Source organism: Erigeron canadensis, chromosome 6, assembly GCF_010389155.1.
Source record: "Erigeron canadensis isolate Cc75 chromosome 6, C_canadensis_v1, whole genome shotgun sequence".
NCBI classification, from domain to species: Eukaryota; Viridiplantae; Streptophyta; class Magnoliopsida; order Asterales; family Asteraceae; genus Erigeron; species Erigeron canadensis.
In genome coordinates this window covers 29,443,579-29,461,163 of record NC_057766.1, presented here as the reverse complement: position 1 = coordinate 29,461,163, position 17,585 = coordinate 29,443,579, and the positions used below count along the sequence as shown (strand labels likewise).

General features: G+C 36.0%; 3 protein-coding genes and 1 non-coding gene across 6 annotated transcripts; 1 reads left to right on the top strand and 3 right to left on the bottom strand.

The window, feature by feature from the left end:
* Nucleotides 1-131: 131 nt before the first annotated feature.
* LOC122604653 lies at nt 132-1,062 on the bottom strand. The gene is made up of 2 exons (XM_043777525.1): nt 594-1,062; nt 132-478 (listed from the first exon to the last, which is right to left on the bottom strand). Exons 1-2 carry the CDS (start codon nt 1,060-1,062, stop codon nt 132-134), a joined length of 816 nt encoding a protein of 271 aa, XP_043633460.1.
* Nucleotides 1,063-8,530: 7,468 nt separating this feature from the next.
* LOC122604652 lies at nt 8,531-10,288 on the bottom strand. The gene has a single exon (XM_043777524.1). The coding sequence runs from the start codon at nt 10,286-10,288 to the stop codon at nt 8,531-8,533; it is 1,758 nt and encodes a 585-aa protein (XP_043633459.1).
* Nucleotides 10,289-14,042: 3,754 nt separating this feature from the next.
* On the bottom strand, nt 14,043-14,115 carry TRNAE-CUC. Its single transcript has one exon. It is a non-coding gene; the product is annotated as a tRNA-Glu (tRNA).
* A 107-nt stretch (nt 14,116-14,222) lies between these two features.
* LOC122603764 (protein CHAPERONE-LIKE PROTEIN OF POR1, chloroplastic) lies at nt 14,223-17,150 on the top strand. Of its 3 annotated transcripts, none has more exons than XM_043776562.1 (5): nt 14,223-14,347; nt 14,848-14,994; nt 15,111-15,202; nt 15,759-16,203; nt 16,807-17,150. In XM_043776562.1, exons 2-5 carry the CDS (start codon nt 14,864-14,866, stop codon nt 16,955-16,957), a joined length of 819 nt encoding a protein of 272 aa, XP_043632497.1. In that variant the 5' UTR covers nt 14,223-14,347; nt 14,848-14,863; the 3' UTR covers nt 16,958-17,150. The 3 variants fall into 3 exon arrangements, with proteins under 3 accessions (XP_043632497.1, XP_043632496.1, XP_043632495.1); XM_043776561.1 differs by having other exon boundaries at nt 15,087-15,202; nt 15,762-16,203; XM_043776560.1 differs by having other exon boundaries at nt 15,087-15,202.
* Nucleotides 17,151-17,585: the final 435 nt, after the last annotated feature.

Below are 17,585 nucleotides of genomic sequence, written 5' to 3'. Positions count from 1 at the left end.
TCTTCATCGCTTAAGGATAAAAGTTGCACTAGTTCATTGACTTGATCTAGATCATCTTTTTCTAAGTTATCAAAAAAGTTTTTTTCTAACTTTTCAGGTTAGAACTCAATTTTTAGGAATAATAGGACATATTAAATTCCTACTACCTCTTTGAGGATTTCTCCATATTTATCTATCCTTTCGGACATTGATCTCATTAAATCAGAAGAGATTTCAAATGAACTAGGTTCACTTAATCTTAACGAATTAGAGAAATTATATCTAGGCCTTTGGTGTAAAACCTTTTTATTTCGCGCAATATTTATTGCCCAATTTTCTTGTAACTGTGATGGTTCAGTAAATTTACTGCCTTCTACAGTTCCAATTTCTGAGAATATATCTTCCATTGTGATATTCTCTTTTTCTTTATACTCTATTGAATGAGTACTATTTGTAATAGCATATGCGATCAAATAATTAACCGTAAATACTTTATTACCTGGTTCCATAAGGTCAGTTCTTTCACATTGGTGTATAAAGCTTAAAGACTTATCAAAATCTCTAGACTCTCTATGTAATGCGAATTTAGGATAAACTAGTAAACATAAATTTACCATATGCTAAATTTCCTTGTACTACCCCTAATAGAGCATCTTGTCTGTTAACAATTCTATTGTCAACGAGTGCCATTTTTATTGGAAAGTTAATTCCATCTCTGAATTGTGCTTTTAGGAGAATTTTTACAGCTCCTATATGAACCATATTAAGAGACTTTCTTAAATCTGGTCTAACACTTAATAGCCTTTTTGCTATTTCACCTTTGGTTAAAAGTGGTAAATAAAGTTCTCCAGAAGTATCTTTTATATCTACTGAAAGTTCTTCAGTATTAAAACAGTAAAAGATTTTATTTTTTTGAGTAAAAGCTTTTGAAACTAAACTCTGTAAATATCCAGACTGGTTAAAAACCTGTCTTGAATCAAGCTTGAATTTAAGCTTGTTAATTTTTGTAAGTTGATCAGAATTAATCATGTAATCTGATACAAAACCTTTTTCATTTTCATTGAAATTTAAAATTTCAGTCATGTTTTCTTTAGATTCTTCAAAATCGTTTATTAAAATGGATTTATTCTCCATCTCCCCCTTATTTTAAAAAACAAAATGGCTCTGATACCATTGACAAAAAAAATTCTCTATTGTAGGAAACAAAACCGGCAAAAACTCTATTGTGAGACTCTACCGGCTAAGGGATGATGTGGAACCGGTTATCACTCATTTGTTATCTATCAAATCCACCTGGCATACATGTGGACATCCGTTTTTCTTCTAACATCTCTTATCACTTCGCAAATTACACATTATTATACATACAAATCAATCCTCAAATTCATATTTCATCTCATATCTAAATTATTAATAATAATTTAATTGATCAATTTCCAAATATAAATCTAAACATCATATCTTTGTATTTGTGTCGTTGAGGGTGGAGGTGGCAGGGACGAATATAGAAAATTGAAAACAGAAATGAACCCACTATTTGCTTTAAGGTTCCACCATTTTCATGGGTGTCGTTTTTTGATGTCTATGTGGTCGGAAAATTGTATGTTAGTTCTTGGGAGGATTGGTCGGAATCTTTGCCTGAAGTGACCCACGTCTACCCTTCATCAATTTAAAATAATCAAGGTTTTATCACCATGGAAATGTTTTTAATGTTTTCCTATGACTATAAACATTAAGAGGAAGATATTCGAGGGCCAATTGCTTCTTCTAATTATCTGATCCTCCTGATCTATTTGTTAGAGCCAAATTTTAGATATCTATATATAGAAATCTGATTTGCTAACATGGTGAGTCCAACCGACTTTAAGGTTTAAGCTTGATGAAGTTGATTATAATTTTGGTTGGATTTCTTGTATATGAGATTAGTTTTGTTGTTGTTGCTGACTGAGACGTAACCAGATGCCAACTTGAGAATGAAAATGTATAATGGCCATGATGGTGATGGCGGTTCGTTATGTTGAATAATTTGGGGAGAAGGTGACATGACATCTTACATGGCTTTTTCATCCATTTAAAGAATACAAAATTAAATTATAAATGAGAAAATGACTGCAAACCTACTGTTTAGGCCACAAAAGATGTTTTAGACGGTTTTGTTTCTTACAATAGAGAAGTTTTTTTGTTTAGACCTCAGAAAAGATATATTGGACAAGTTGACGTACTTTCTAATCAAATGGCCCTAGAGTAAACTCATTTGGTTTTCACTTTTCGCCTTTAGGGTTATCAAACAAGGCGGTGCCGACTTGAGCTTTTTGGCTATACTAGATTAATTTTGGGCTAGTTTATTAGCATACAATATAAAGTAAAAAAAGATAGATGCTACGAAGAAGGACCATAAATCTTACTATCTTGTGTTGGGTGCTAGTGGTGCACCGTGGACTTGTCGAAGTGGTACAATGCAGACCTGGTGGTGCCACCTCTGGTTCACGGTTTTTTGCGGTATGTGGATTATAGTCTACACCAAAACATAAAATTTTAACTGAAAACTAGAGAAGTTTAGAAGATTATTGAATGATTTCGGGAGCATAATAAGTTAAACATCATTAAATAAACTTACCTAATTCGATCTCACCATACATATAGGATTTGAATGTTGACATCATATCTTGAGAAAGAAAATAGACATGCTTTACTTCTCAAGGAGGTCAGAGTTTTGTTATGAGCAATTGGTTAATTATGTGACTATGTGAGTCGTCTACTCGTCCCCTCTTTTTTAGCAATAGTTGATTTTTTTTTCCTTTGTATTAATTAGTATAGTATTAACCCAATTATCAGAAACCTTAAGCTCACTGTATAAAAGTTAAAGGTCTTGTACTATTGGGGGCCCAAAGCAGCTACTTGACCACATATAACATTTGGGCGATATCTGCAATTGGGGTGAATCAGTTCCATGTACTCTCATGTAGGATAAATTTATACTATAGTTGTTTTTAAGCATTTTCTATTTACCTTGATAATATTTATCTAGAAAAGTTTAAAACTAAGATTTCACATTTTGTGAAGATGTCAAGATGTTTTACTACTAAGTTACATGATGGAGATTTGGGTGTCCGATATTGTCTTTTTGTAAACCATATACTATTAGTAGGGTATGTATCAATCATAGGGTATTCGTACATGTGAGGAAATTTTTTGTGAGAACAACCACATTTCACATCTATGTTGAAGTATCATCTATAAGATTGGATTGATGTGTTTTCTCTTTTTGTGTATATACTTTTTATCTAATTATTTTATGATGATACGTCAATTAAGATATACGTTTTACGAGTATGCAATCTTATATCATTATACGATAAGAAGCGTACATTGGTCCCATAACACCTAGTATGGGGAGATGTGAGAAGGATTAGGATATTTGGGTGGTGATTCCCCGCTGGTAACTCGTATTATGTATACGGTTTTACGCCATCCAATCCTATGATGGTTATATATGTTCTTGTTATATTTGCTAGATAGTGATTGAAGGTTTTGTGGTTCAGAGAGAATTATAGTACATAGAGTTTTTTTGTAAGAACTTATCATTTTCCTTCCATGTTTGTTTCACTTATTTATAGTGACAAATATGACCTTTAGTGATTCGAAAGGTTGTCCTTTAGTAACTCAAAAGGTTGTCCTTTGGTAATCTGAAAGGGTTGTATCTTGGTAACTCGAAAGGTTGTCATTTGGTGACTCAAAAAGTTGTCCCTTGGTAACTCGAAAGGTTGTCCATTAGCAACTTGAAAGGTTGTCTTTTGGTAATCTAAAAGGGTGTTCTTTCATAACTCGAAAGGGTGCCTCTTGGTGATTTGAAAGGGCGTCCTTTCATAACTTGAAAGGGTATTATTTATAAAGGTTTTATTTCCTTGACTACGTTATCGTATGTATATCATTAAGCCCCCCAATTCAAGTGCTCCAAAAATATGTTTTTGGAGTATATGAATTTATATTTTAATATCTATGTATATATCATCTATTTTAGTTGATTATTGTGAGAATTTTAATTTTATTTAAATAAATCAGGGGAATCTTGTTATGGATATCTTACACTATACGGTATTATGATGTTTTTTTTTTCTTTGTAGTAGACATTTTATAAGTTGTTACCATTGTCTATGCTAATTTCACATCTTTGAATACTTTATAACCTTAGTAGTCCAACTACATGCTGACTCATTTTTTGTGGTCCAGTTTTGCTTGTTACGTGGATACTATTATTGCCATGTTGCATGGCTATTACTAGGGTAATGATTGTTTTACTTAATATAAATTGTTGTATTTTTAATTTTATTTTTACATGTACTAAAAGTAATCAATGTAGCCGTATCAGGTAATTCTTTACCTTTTTTGAGTCTTCTTTTATTTATTTTAGAAGTATTTTAGTTCTATCATTGGTGCTATTTAGTATGTTTTTAAAAAAATGCCTTTTACGCAGATTAACACTTCTGAAGGACCCTTCACCCCGCCTCAAATCGTTCCCGAAGTTCCTTCCCGTATTGAAGCCGCTTCCTCTACCGTTGGTCACTACGTCCCCCCTCACTCCATTGTTAAGGCTGAATCGTCAAATAACCATGCTTCCAATCAAATACCCTAGATAGAACAACGCTATTATGACCTCATCAAGGCGAATCAAGAACTAACAAATCGTCTCGAGGAGGCGATAAGGTAAAGGACTCAGCTTGAGTTTTACAATAATGAACTCAAGGCTGTTGCTGCTTCTCGCTTAGATGATATCAATGTATGTATGTTAGAGAATCATCGTCTTGCTGTTGCCTCGGGGCCCAAGTCTATACAATGGATGCCGAAATTGTGTACCTCCGTCAACTTTTTGGCTGTGGTCACGTCTAAAGTGCCAGGTTGGTTCGTTTGTTTTCCTAAATTCCCTTTAGGCCCTTTTTTTATATATATATAAAAATGGCCAATTTTGCTGTTGTTGGGTTTTTAGGAAAAAAAGATATCTAAATAAGTTGTGTGGTTTGTTGCTTCTACGTTTCTATGGTGGGTTTAAAGATTATTTCTCTTTATGTGGCAAAGTTCAAGGGAGATAAGGCTATGTAATGAAGTTTGTTTAATAAATTCTATTTTTATGTTTTATGTTCTCATGTCCATATTATTAAATTCTTATGTTGCTGCTTGAAGTCTACATAATCTAACGTGGATATACTTCATATATTTGATCACTATTTTGCAAAGGCATTTCTTGTACTTTTTGTGCTATAAACTTTGTGATATTTAGGACAATGGATTTAAGGCTTTGACATAAGTTTAATGGCATGATAGTGCCATTTTTTTTATATATGATATAACGACGACATCGAGATCATATTTTAAATACCATGTTTTGATATGAGTACTTAAATATATTGACCAAAATAGTTTGTAAGGTTTTGAGTTTTTGTTCTCTTAGATAAGATTAATTGATTGTACATAAAATGCTAGAACCATTTTGGTTATGGCCATGTAATGTAATACAATAACCGATATAATTTTTGTAAAAAGTTGTTCACTTTTTGTTTTTATTTTTATTTTATTATTATTATTATTTTAAACACAAACATTCTTGCATTATCATATCTTTAAATATATATAATAATAATAATAATAATAATAATAATAATAATAATAATAATAATAATAATAATAATAATAATAATAATAATGTATATATTTTTGTACACAAGTTTTTTTTGTGTGTACATTTACGCTACTTTGCGTGACTTATTTATACATCTTTGGTGTATAATTTATTTCATTGCGCTATATATGATTTTCGTGTATCTTTTGCGCTTTTTTTTATCCCTTTAATGTCGGGAGATGTACATTTATTTGCCGGCAAAAATATAATATTTCCCATGGGAGAGGCTTTTATTACATAAGAAATTACATTGTGGATGAGTTGGTTTGACACATTAATACCACTCCATTATTTATTTGGGTATAAATAGTAAAACCCTGGGGTGGTTTGTCACTTGGACATAAATTTTAAAAATGGAACTTTCTTAAGTTGCTGATGTGCCACGTTCGTGGTATCTTTTGCCCCTTTAAATCTGCCAAAGTATACGTCCCACGGCTTTTGAAACTGATAATTTGATATGGGCCTTCCCAATTTGGATCTAATTTCTATTGTTCTTCTTGTTTGAGGCGGGGTGAAGGGTCCTTTATTTATAAGTTGTTACCATTGTCTATGCTAATTTCACATCTTTGAATAGTTTATAAGCTTAGTAGTCCAACTACATGCTGACTCATCTTTTGTGGTCCAGTTTTGCTTGTTACGTGGATAGTATTATTGTCATGTTGCATGGCTATTACTAGGGTAATGATTGTTTTACTTAATATAAATTGTTGTATTTTCAATTTTATCTTTACATGTACTCAAAGTAATCAATGGAGCCGTATCAGGTAATTCTTTACCTTTTTTGAGTCTTCCATTATTTATTTTAGAAGTTTTTTAGTTCTATCATTGGAGCTATTTAGTATGTTTTTTTTTAAAATGCCTTTTACGCAGATTAACACTTCTGAAGGACCCTTCACCCCGCCTCAAATCGTTCCCAAAATTCCTGCCCGTATTGAAGCCGCTTCCTCTACCGTTGGTCACTACGTCCCCCCTCACTCCATTGTTAAGGCTGAATGGTCAAATAACCTTGCTTCCAATCAAATACCCTGGATAGAACAGCGCTATTATGACCTCATCAAGGCGAATCAAGAACTAACAAATCGTCTCGAGGAGGCGATAAGGTAAAGGACTTAGCTTGAGTTTTACAATAATGAACTCAAGGCTGTTGCTGCTTCTCGCTTAGATGATATCAATGTATGTATGTTAGAGAATCATCGTCTTGTTGTTGAAAAGGAAAGCCTCGGGGCCCAAGTCTATACAATGGATGCTGAAATTGTGTACCTCCGTTAACTTTTTGGCGGTGGTCACGTCTAAAGTGTCGGGTTGGTTCGTTTGTTTTCCTAAATTCCCTTTAGGCCTTTTTTTTATATATATAAAATGGCCAATTTTGCTGTTGTTGGGTTTTTAGGAAAAAAGGATATCGAAATAAGTTGTGTGGTTTGTTGCTTCTACGTTTCTATGGTGGGTTTAAAGATTATTTCTCTTTATGTGGCAAAGTTTAAGGGAGATAAGGCTATGTAATGAAGTTTGTTTAATAAATTCTATTTTTATGTTTTATGTTCTCATCTCCATATTATTAAATTCTTATGTTGCTGCTTGAAGTCTACATAATCTAACGTGGATATACTTCATATATTTGATCACTATTTTGCAAAGGCATTTCTTGTACTTTTTGTGCTATAAACTTTGTGATATTGAGGACAATGGATTTAAGGCTTTGACATAAGTTTAATGGCATGATAGTGCCATTTATATATATATATATATATATATATGATTTAACGACGACGTCGAGATCATATTTTAAATACCATGTTTTGATATGAGTACTTAAATATATTGACCAAAATAGTTTGTAAGGTTTTGAGTTTTTGTTCTCTTGGATAAGATTAATTTATTGTACATAAAAATGCTAGAATCATTTTGGTTATGGCCATGTAATGTAATACAATAACCGATATAATTTTTGTAAAATGTTGTTCACTTTTTGTTTTTGTTTTTATTTTATTATTATTATTAATTTTTTTTTTTAAACACAAACATTCTTGCATTATCATATCTTTAAATATATATATATATAATAATAATAATGGATATATTTTTGTACACAAGTTTTTTTTTGTGTGTGTGTACATTTACGCTACTTTGCGTGACTTATTTATACATCTTTCGTGTATACTTTATTTCATTGCACTATGTACAATTTTCGTGTATATTTTGCGCTTGGACATAAATTTTAAAAATGGAACTTTCTTAGGTTGCTGATGTGCCACGTTCGTGGTATCTTTTGCCCCTTTAAATCTGCCAAAGTATACGTCCCTTGGCTTTTGACGCTGATAATTTGATATGGGCCTTCCCAATTTGGATCTAATTTCTTTTGTTCTTCTTGTTTGCTTGCTTCGTTTTTTCTTAGCACAAAATCGCCAACTTTTAGGAAGTTGTGTTTGACCCTTCTGTTATAGTATCTTTCTGTTTGTGTTTTGTATTTCGCATTGCGTATTGCCGCCATTTCTCGTAGTTAATCTAATAGTTCAAGATTGGTACGCAAATCCGTGTCATTTGTTGTTGGATCAAAATGACTGACGCGATAAGTTGGCATCCCAATTTCTGGTGGTAGGACAACTTCTGACCCGTACACAAGACTGAAAGGAGTGCAGCCTGTGTTTTTGAAGTCGTTCTATATGCCCATAAGACATTTGGCAACTCTTCTACCCATTGTCCCTTTGCTTTGCTTAGTCGTGCTTTTAGGCCTTGTAAGATCGTTCGGTTAGTGACCTCTGTCTGTCTATTTGCTTGTGGGTGCGCTACGGATGTAAATTGTTGTTTTATTTTAAGCTCAACACACCAATCTCAAAATGGGTTATTTGCAAATTGTTTCTCGTTGTCGCTGATGATTACTCAAGGAATACCAAAACGACATACGATATTGCGCCATACAAACTTAAGAATTCTCTGGCCAGTTATCGTTGCCAATGGCTCCGCTTCTGCCCACTTAGTAAAGTAGTCAATTGCGACTACTAAGAATCTTACTTTTCCTGGTGCCATTGGGAATGGTCCCACAATATCGATTCCCCATTGATAGAATGGCCATGGGCTTGAGATGCTTGTCAAATCTTGTTGGAGCTGGTGTATGATAGGTGCGTGTCGCTGACAATTTTCACAAATTTGGACGAGTTTGGTTGCATCACAGTACATTGTTGGCCAAAAATATCCTAGCCTTGCTGCTTTTTGTGCAATGCTGCGTGCTCCAGCATGTGATCCACACGAGCCAAAGTGTGACTCTTGTAGTACGTAGTTAGCTTCTTCGGATGTCACACACCTTAACCAAGGAGTCAAGTATCCTTTCTTGTACAATATTTCCTGTTTTATTGAGTATTGGGGTGCTTTGATTCTTATCTTCCGTGCTTCACTATGGTCATCTGGTAAGGTCCCGTTTTTCAAGTAGTCTATGATTGGATTCATCCAGGTTCCTTCCACTGTTTCAGCCGAGCTGACCAGTTTTACTTCGATACTTCTTCTAGGAACAATTTCAACCAACAAATTCTTTGTTAGGTGTGTGAATGAGGAAGACGCTAGCTTGCTGAGGGCGTCTGCTTGTTTGTTCTTCGATCTTGGCACCTGCGTTTTTATAAACGTGTTGAAGGATTTCCTCAAGACTGTCACCTTTTTTAAGTACTTTTGCATGACCTCTTCCCTAGCCGTGTATTCTCCATTAACCTGGTTGACAACTAACAAAGAATCAGTGTATACATGCAAATGTTTTGTTTCCATCTGAATTGCTAGTTCTAGACCGGCAATTAGAGCCTCGTACTCGGCTTCAGTATTCAAGGCTTTGAAGTTGAATCGGAGGGCATCGGTTATTTCTTGTCCGTCCGGGTCCGTCAAAATCAAGCCGGCTCTAGAGCCGTCAATGCTGGAGGCTCCATCAGTGAATAAAGTCCATGTTAAGTTGGGTGATCGACTTGGCTGTTGATCCGTTAATTGGTTGTTGTGGGTGATAGTTGGTGATTCTGCCAGAAAATCTGCCAAGACCTGTCCTTTTAATGATGTGCGTGGCTTGTATATAATTTCGTGTTCTCCTAATTCGACTGCCCATTTTGCCAGTCGTCTAGAATTTTCCGGTTTTAGAAGGACCTGTCTAATTGGTTGATCTATCAAAACACAAATTGTGTGTGCTTGAAAATATCTACGTAGTCTACGTGCGACATTTACTAGAGCTAGAGCTGACTTTTCGAGGTTTGGGTAGTTTAACTCTAGTCCCTGAAGAGCTCTACTGACGAAGTGTACTGGTTTTTGGACATTCTGACGTTCTGCTAAGAGAACTGCGTTAATGGCTTCTTTTGCGGCTGCTAGATAAAGGATCAATGTTTCGCCCGGTCTTGGGACCGTTAATGCCGGCAGAGATTGAAGGTGGCTCTTAAGTTCTTGGAACGCCGATTCTGCTTCCCTGCTCCATTTGAAATCTTTTTTGTTTAAACACCCTTTTAAAGTTTTGAAAAAGGGTAACGACCTTTCTGCAGATTTTGCTAGGAAGCGTCCTAGTGCTGCCAACCTTCCATTTAAAGTTTGTACATCCCGTAGTGTTTTTGGGGATGCCATCTCAACTATTGCCTGGATCTTTTCAGGATTAGCATGTATCCCTTCGTTAGTGACCATGTATCCTAAAAATTTGCCGCTTTCCATTCCAAATGTGCACTTTCATGGATTCAGTTTCATGTTAGCTTTGCGCAACATTTCGAATGTTTCCGTGATGTCCGATATTAAGCTGCCTTCATTACTGGATTTTATCACCATATCATCTACATATACCTCCATGTTCCGACCCAGCTGATTTAGAGATATGTTATCCGTCAACCGCTGGTAAGTTGCTCCTGCATTTTTAAGTCCAAATGACATTTTTGTCATAGCAAAAGGTCCCATGTTCGGTGTGGAAGGATGTTTTCTCTTCATCCTCCTTGGCCATGCGTATTTCATGGTAACCTTTATAGGCATCGAGGAAACATTTTAGCTTATATCCTTCTAGAGATTCTATATCTTGATCTATTTTTGGTAACGGGTAGCTGTCTTTTGGGCAAGCCTTGTTTAAGTTCATAAAACCGATACACATCCGCCATGTGCCATCTACCTTTTTTTTACCATAACGGGGTTGGATACCCATTTAGGAAAAATACAGCCCTCAGTATTCGTGCCTTGACTAATTTTGTGACTTCTACAGTTATCACGTCACTTCTTTCTTTTGCTAAAACACGTTTCTTCTGCCAAACCGGGAATGTTCGCGGGTGAACGTTGAGCTTATGTTCTGCAAGTTCTCGAGGTACCCTGGTCATATCGGTTGGCGTCCAGGCTAACACATCCTTGTTGGAACTCAAGAATTCGCAGAGATGTTGCTTCATTGTTCTTGGGAGGTTTGAGGCTATGGAAACTGTTTGTTCTGGATATGATTCATTGATGACTATTTTTTCTACATCCTTTGTATCATTGGAGGAATCTGGAGGATCTCTTTTTCTAGAGATTTGATTACAAATGGGGTCTTGGAGTCGTTCACCCTTAATAATGGCGATTTCATGTTTCGTGGAGAACTTCATGATTGAATGCAGGGTGGATGCTACCGTGCCAAGCTGCCTTATTCCAGGTCTTCCTAAAATGACGTTGTAAGGTGAAGGAGCTCTAATTATCATGAAATTGGTTATTATTGTCTTGCTCATTTGTCCACGGTAATCATATAAGGTAACCGGTAGGCTAATCGTACCCAAGGGCCATGATACTTGACCAACAAATCTGACAAGTGGTATCGTAGGTAGTAACATTCTTGCCTTTTCTTCTGTAGTGAGTTGTTTAAAACAATGCTCATACATGATTTCAGCTGAACTTCCCCCGTCAACATAAATTCGGTGAATTTGTGTAGTACCAACAATTGCCTTGATGATTAATGGTTCGTCTCCTGTGCAATGTTCGGGTATAGGGTCATCACTGGAAAATGTGATGTTTGGAACTTGTATCGTGGAGAGGGCTACGTTTGCATATGTATGTTGAATCATGTGTATTTCATTCTTTGGCTTGGCGTCCTCATTGGTTTTTTGGTTCCATTCAAGCTGCGGAAAGCATGTGTTAGCAGACCCTGAGGGTTTGTTTGTTTGGTTGTTGTTATGAGCCTTTGCTTCCTTGGCTAGATGGGCCATTTTTCAGTTCCGTATGCATGCTTCAATTTCCTTTCGCAGGTCTATACAATCGTTGGTGTCGTGGCCATGATCTTCATGAAAATCACAATACCTTGTGCGATCTCTTTTGTTTGCGGGGGTGAACATTTTTGGTGGCGGTCGTAGTAGCGTTTTCTCTCTGCGGTAGTTAGTATTTCTGCAGGAGATATCACGAGAGGTATAAAAGTGTCACGTTGAGCGTGTGTCCGGTCGTTATGTCTAGGTTTGAAATCATTTTTTTCTTTTTGCCTTCGGGATAGGTCTCGGTACGTTGCATGTTGCTTCGTCTCGTGACTCGAGCGCCGAGGATCATGCAATCGATTTTCATTATTAGCATCCTCTGCGCGTATGAAGTTGTTAGTCTGAATAAACAGATCCTCCAACGATGACGGTGGTCTTGCAATGAGGTCCTTGAATAGTCTTCCAGGACGTAATCCACTGATAAATGCTCCACGGACCATGGCGTCCGATCTGTCTGCCATGTGCAGTGTTTCTTTGCTGAATCGGGCTACATAGTCTTTTAGCGATTCCTCCGGCCGTTGTCGAATTCCAAGGATCCCTGCTTGAGTCTTTTGGAATTTCCTTTGTTGAAGGAAGTTTGCCCTGAATTTGTCTCTTAACCGATGGAAACCATCGATGCTTCCGGGTGCCAGTTTATCGTACCAGAATCTCGCTGCCCCACATAACGTGATATGAAAGAATCTACACCAAGCAGGTTCTGGTAACTTATGTACATCCATTGTTCCCATGAAAACCGTGAGATGATCGTCAGGATCTGTAGTCCCATCATACGGTCGAAGGTTAGTTGGGACCTTCAAGCCGTCAGGCATGTTATAGTCCCGGATTCTTTTGGTGAAGGATGAAGCCACCAGGTCTCGAACGTCTCTGTCAGGTTCTTTAAATACGAAGGGCTCATGGTAAAAGTCTGTGTTTGGTGTGACTTTCCCTTTTACGAGTGGTGCAGCTCCCGTGGTGGTGCGAGCCCTTGTTTGGTCTGTGCTATCACTTTCAACAAACAAATTGTCTTTGTTTTTCCTTTGGGCTACGTCATCAGAATCTAAATTTCGTGGTTCCGTGATTAGGGGGTTGACTCCTGTGAATAAGGGTCGGGGGGAAATGTCTTTCAGTTTTTGAGCGAGTTCAGTATACAAGGTGTGGATTTGATCAAGGTTTCGAACCATCGTCTGCGTCATAAGTTCATTTGAGTTTAAATGGGAGATCATGTTGCTAGGTCCCCCCAGTGTCATGAAGCATGAATGAGGGTTCATTGCCTAGAGCTTCTGGATTGTTGTAGGTTGGGGTGGTGTTTGGTCTGAGTTGTCGTTGGGGTGATGTTTGGTCTGAGTTGTCTCAACCATTTCTTACCTAGTTACTAGCAAGATGGTGATATGAGGTTCTTGGTTTCCTTTATAAGAATGGGAATCCAAGTATGGTCCCATGGATGGTGCCAAATGATGATACGTCAATTAACATATACGTTTTACGAGTATGCAATCTTATATCATTATATGATAAGAAGCGTACATTGGTCCCATAACACCTAATATGGGGAGATGTGAGAAGGATTAGGATATTTGGGTGGTGATTCCCCGCTAGTAACTCGTATTATGTATACGGTTTTACGCCATCCAATCCTATGATGGTGATATATGTTCTTGTTATATTTGCTAGATAGTGATTCGAAGGTTTTTTGGTTCAGAGAGAATTATAGTACATAGAGTTTTTTTGTAAGAACTTATCATTTTCCTTTCATGTTTGTTTCACTTATTTATAGTGACAAATATGACCTTTAGTGATTCAAAAGGTTGTCCTTTAGTAGCTCGAAAGGTTGTCCTTTGGTAATCTGAAAGGGTTGTCTCTTGGTAACTCGAAAGGTTGTCCCTTAGTAACTTGAAAGGTTGTCCCTTAGCAACTCGAAAGGTTATCCCTTGGTAATCTAAAAAGGTGTCCTTTCATAACTCGAAAAGGTGCCTCTTGGTGATTCGAAATGGAGTCCTTTCATAACTCGAAAAGGTATTATTTATAAAGGTTTTATTTCCTTGACTACGTTATCGTATGAATATCATTATTTTACATTTGAACAATACCAAAACATCAACATGTAGAAAACCAAAATACATTTATTGACTTTAAGCAGATTTAAACTAACGTTTATGAAAAATGCAAAATGAATAAGAAAAAGCCAACTTTTGAAAGAAAAAATAAAAAAAATATTCCGTTGCCGGGACTTGAACCCGGGTCTCTCGGGTGAGAGCCGAGTATCCTAACCAACTAGACTACAACGGAATGTTGATTATGTGTCTACTTAACCTTTTTTAACCAACTTAGAACTCTGGTAGCTGCTATAACAACAAAAAGCCCTTTTGGCCGAGCTCCCCTCCCTAATCCTCCATTGTTTTGAACTCCAAAATCATCTTCTGAAAACTTCCATGAAATTAATTACTACATATTTTATCTTCATTTCATTCTTTAATTAATTAATATATACTGAAGCTATCAAAACAACCACCCTTATCAGGTACCTCCTTCATATTATATTATGCTCATTTTTAACCTGCATTAATTTATTGCTTGCTTATTATTATTGTCAAGTATACCTCAAATTGTTACTCAATTTTAGTTTTAATTTTCTCACTAAATAAACAATATCAGCATATTTAATATTTTTAGGTTATATAACTTTGTTTTAGTTTTTGCCTTTTCGTGATTAAGTTTTGTATAGAGGTGTATTTCCCCAGGTCCAGAATTGACTGACCTAAGCTTCAGCTAAGACGTTTTCTAATACGTACCGACTTCGGCTTGTATACTTTTTAAAATGCCCCCAGAACCAACTAGGATGCTACACACTAGAGACAAAGTTGTGTAAAATGATGCTTTAGCAGTGATTTAATGATGTCTATGACTAAATGTTGATATGTTTCATGCCTATGCTTTGTTACGTCGTTTTTTCGTTCAAGTCGTTGATTTGTGTTCAGATTCAGAGTGATTTAATAATGATGGATATCTGTGTTTTTGAAGTTTATCGTATAAGAAGATGAATCTATCTGGATTGACTGGTAGTCCCACCAAGTATTGCTTTCGTCTACATTCACGAGGTCCGGCTTTACCATGTAAACGGACTTCTGTGTTGAGTAAAAGTAGAGAGTTCTATAGTGTTTATAAAAGGTGAGCTTTATTTGTCGCCTTTTAATGATGTTTATATGTAGTATCAGAAATTGAGATTTGTAAGTTTATCTGTTGATTTTGTCTCTAAGCAGGCGAGATAATTTGGCTGGTTTTAGTTTGACACAGAGATATATCACAAGAAGAAGGAATTCTTTGGTGAAATGTGCCATGGATGCTTCCTTCGGTGATGCTAGGGATGAATCATCAGGTAATCCGTAACATGCACATGGTCTTCTTTACATAACAACAGTTACTTTGATGTGTTATTGCATAGGTTTATAAATTCTGAATTGTCATATACTGGTTTCTGCACTTATTTTTGGGGATGTATAGATTTGCATTTTGAAACCAATAAACATATTCTGATTCTAGTTGTAATTCTCAGCTTCTTAATGAATGCAACATAAGAGGTAAGACACAAACTAGCTTTTTATTTCTTAATAACACTTAATGAGACTTTTTACTCCTATTTTTAAATAATATATTAATGAACAGTATGTCAAAGACTCAAACATTTGATTTTCTGATTATCAGTAGAAGCTTAATCCTAACTCTGTTTTTTAGGGTCTGCTTTCTTGGCGCTTAATAGCTAATTGTCTGATTTATTTATTTAACATCACATAGTCACTTTCAACACGCACATTCAAACATTCTTTTTGTTGTTTCAAAGACTACTATTGGTTTTGTGTAATATTCAATTTCAATGGTGTTTTTAAATGAATCCCGACTTCATAACTCTAATCTAATGTTTTCTTTAACTGCAGCAGTTTTTCCAAGAATCAACATAAAGGATCCATACAAAAGACTTGGCATCAGCAAAGAAGCTTCTGAAGACGAAATCCAAAGTGCTAGGAACTTTTTAGTTCAAAAATATGCCGGTCATAAGCCAAGTGTTGATGCAATTGAATCTGCGCACGACAAAATAATAATGCAACAGTTCTATGAGAGGAAAAATCCCAAAATCAATGTCAAGAAGAAGATGAGGGAAGTAACCCAGTCCCGTTATGTGCAGGCTGTTACAAGCAGATTTAGAACTCCGGCTACAAAGTTCATTATCAAAACGTCCATCGCCTTTGTGGTACTTGCAGCTCTAACAGTGCTCTTTCCAACTGAAGAAGGGCCCACCCTTCAGGTTGCAATATCACTGTTTACCACAATTTATTTCTTACATGAGCGGCTACAGAGCAAACTCAGAGCATTTCTTTACGGGTATGTTTCATACTTTCTATATGTCTTCTCGTGTAATACTGCTATCTAGTACAGTATTTTCTAATGTTTCATACTTTCTATATGTCTTCTCGTGTAATACTGCTATCTAGTACAGTATTTTCTATCTGTTGACGCTTTTAACTAAATTTTGTTTGCTTGTATGATTAAATTAGACTAACATTATCACTGGTAAACAAGTTATGGTATTTAAGCAATCTTGGGCTATGCTTCAAAAAGGGCTGTTTAAATGCGTAACCAAATTTGGTCCAGTTTCAGTTAATGGTAACTAGCTTTTCAAATACTAGAAAAAAAATGTTAAAATCTTTTATTCACAAGTCTGACTGGGTAAAATGATGACGTGGCAACTGATGTTTGTAACTTTCGACCATGCTGACTCTTTCTGATGAGTTGATGTGGCATGGTGCATCTTGAGTAATTACCTAAAATCAAAATTTGGAACTGTTCTCGTAAAAACATAAATGAGACCAACGCTGGTTCCCTTTTATTATAATTGGCACCTTCAAGAAACCAAAGTGCTGATATTGTGACACAAAGAGAACTATAGAAGTTCATACTGTTGACTTAGATGTATTTGACTTGCAGGGTTGGAACTTTTATTGTGTCATGGCTGTTAGGAACGTTCTTGATGGTGTCTGTTATTCCACCAATACTCAAAGGGCCAAGGAGTTTAGAAGTGACAACTTCGTTGGTAACTTATGTGCTTATGTGGGTTTCATCTACTTATCTCAAATAGATACAACTTTTTCACGTGAAGTTCCAAATTTTGCTCTTAAGAATGTGCTAGTTTTGTTGCAGAGGTCAGGTTAACGGGTAATTTCTTACCCTACAAGTTGTTGTATCTAGGGATTGTGACATTACTTTTGTGACTTATTGTTTGAACTTTCCGAATTGCTCATGATCATTTTGATGAATCAGTTATTTTGTTATGTTCTTGACTCCTCAAAGTTACAATGTCCATATCATGTTCTGAAAACTGCAAAGTTTATTGACCAAAATTTGATGAACATGTATCTTCATTTTGTGTTCCTTTCTACCATCTATTTTATTTTGGCCACTTTAAACCATCTACAAAAACATCACATCACCATTACGATTAGAGCTGGCAATTTCCGACACGGACCTGTTAGCACGACACGACACGACTTAGTTTTTTCGTGTTTGGCCTTAACGTGTTTCTTGTCTTAACAGGTCTGAACCTGTTAAGACACGAATAGTTATCGTGTCCTAACAGGTCTGGACATGTTAAAACACGATAAGACAAGTAGTATATATATGGACATGTTAAAGACACGTTAAGGACCCGTTAAAGACCCGTTAAAGACACGTTAAGGACACATTAAGACACGATAAGACACGTTAAG

Excerpts from the sequence above, each read along its gene's own strand:
- LOC122604652 (XM_043777524.1), bottom strand. The coding sequence starts at position 10,288 with ATGGTCACTAACGAAGGGATACATGCTAATCCTGAAAAGATCCAGGCA.
- LOC122603764 (XM_043776560.1), top strand. The coding sequence starts at position 14,864 with ATGAATCTATCTGGATTGACTGGTAGTCCCACCAAGTATTGCTTTCGT. Across the intron at positions 15,203-15,758 it reads TGCTAGGGATGAATCATCAG|CAGTTTTTCCAAGAATCAAC; the intron begins GTAATCCGTAAC and ends CTTTAACTGCAG. Across the intron at positions 16,204-16,806 it reads CTCAGAGCATTTCTTTACGG|GGTTGGAACTTTTATTGTGT; the intron begins GTATGTTTCATA and ends TTTGACTTGCAG.
- LOC122604653 (XM_043777525.1), bottom strand. The coding sequence starts at position 1,062 with ATGACTGAAATTTTAAATTTCAATGAAAATGAAAAAGGTTTTGTATCA. Across the intron at positions 479-593 it reads ACAAGGAAATTTAGCATATG|GTAATAAAGTATTTACGGTT; the intron begins GTAAATTTATGT and ends TTATGGAACCAG.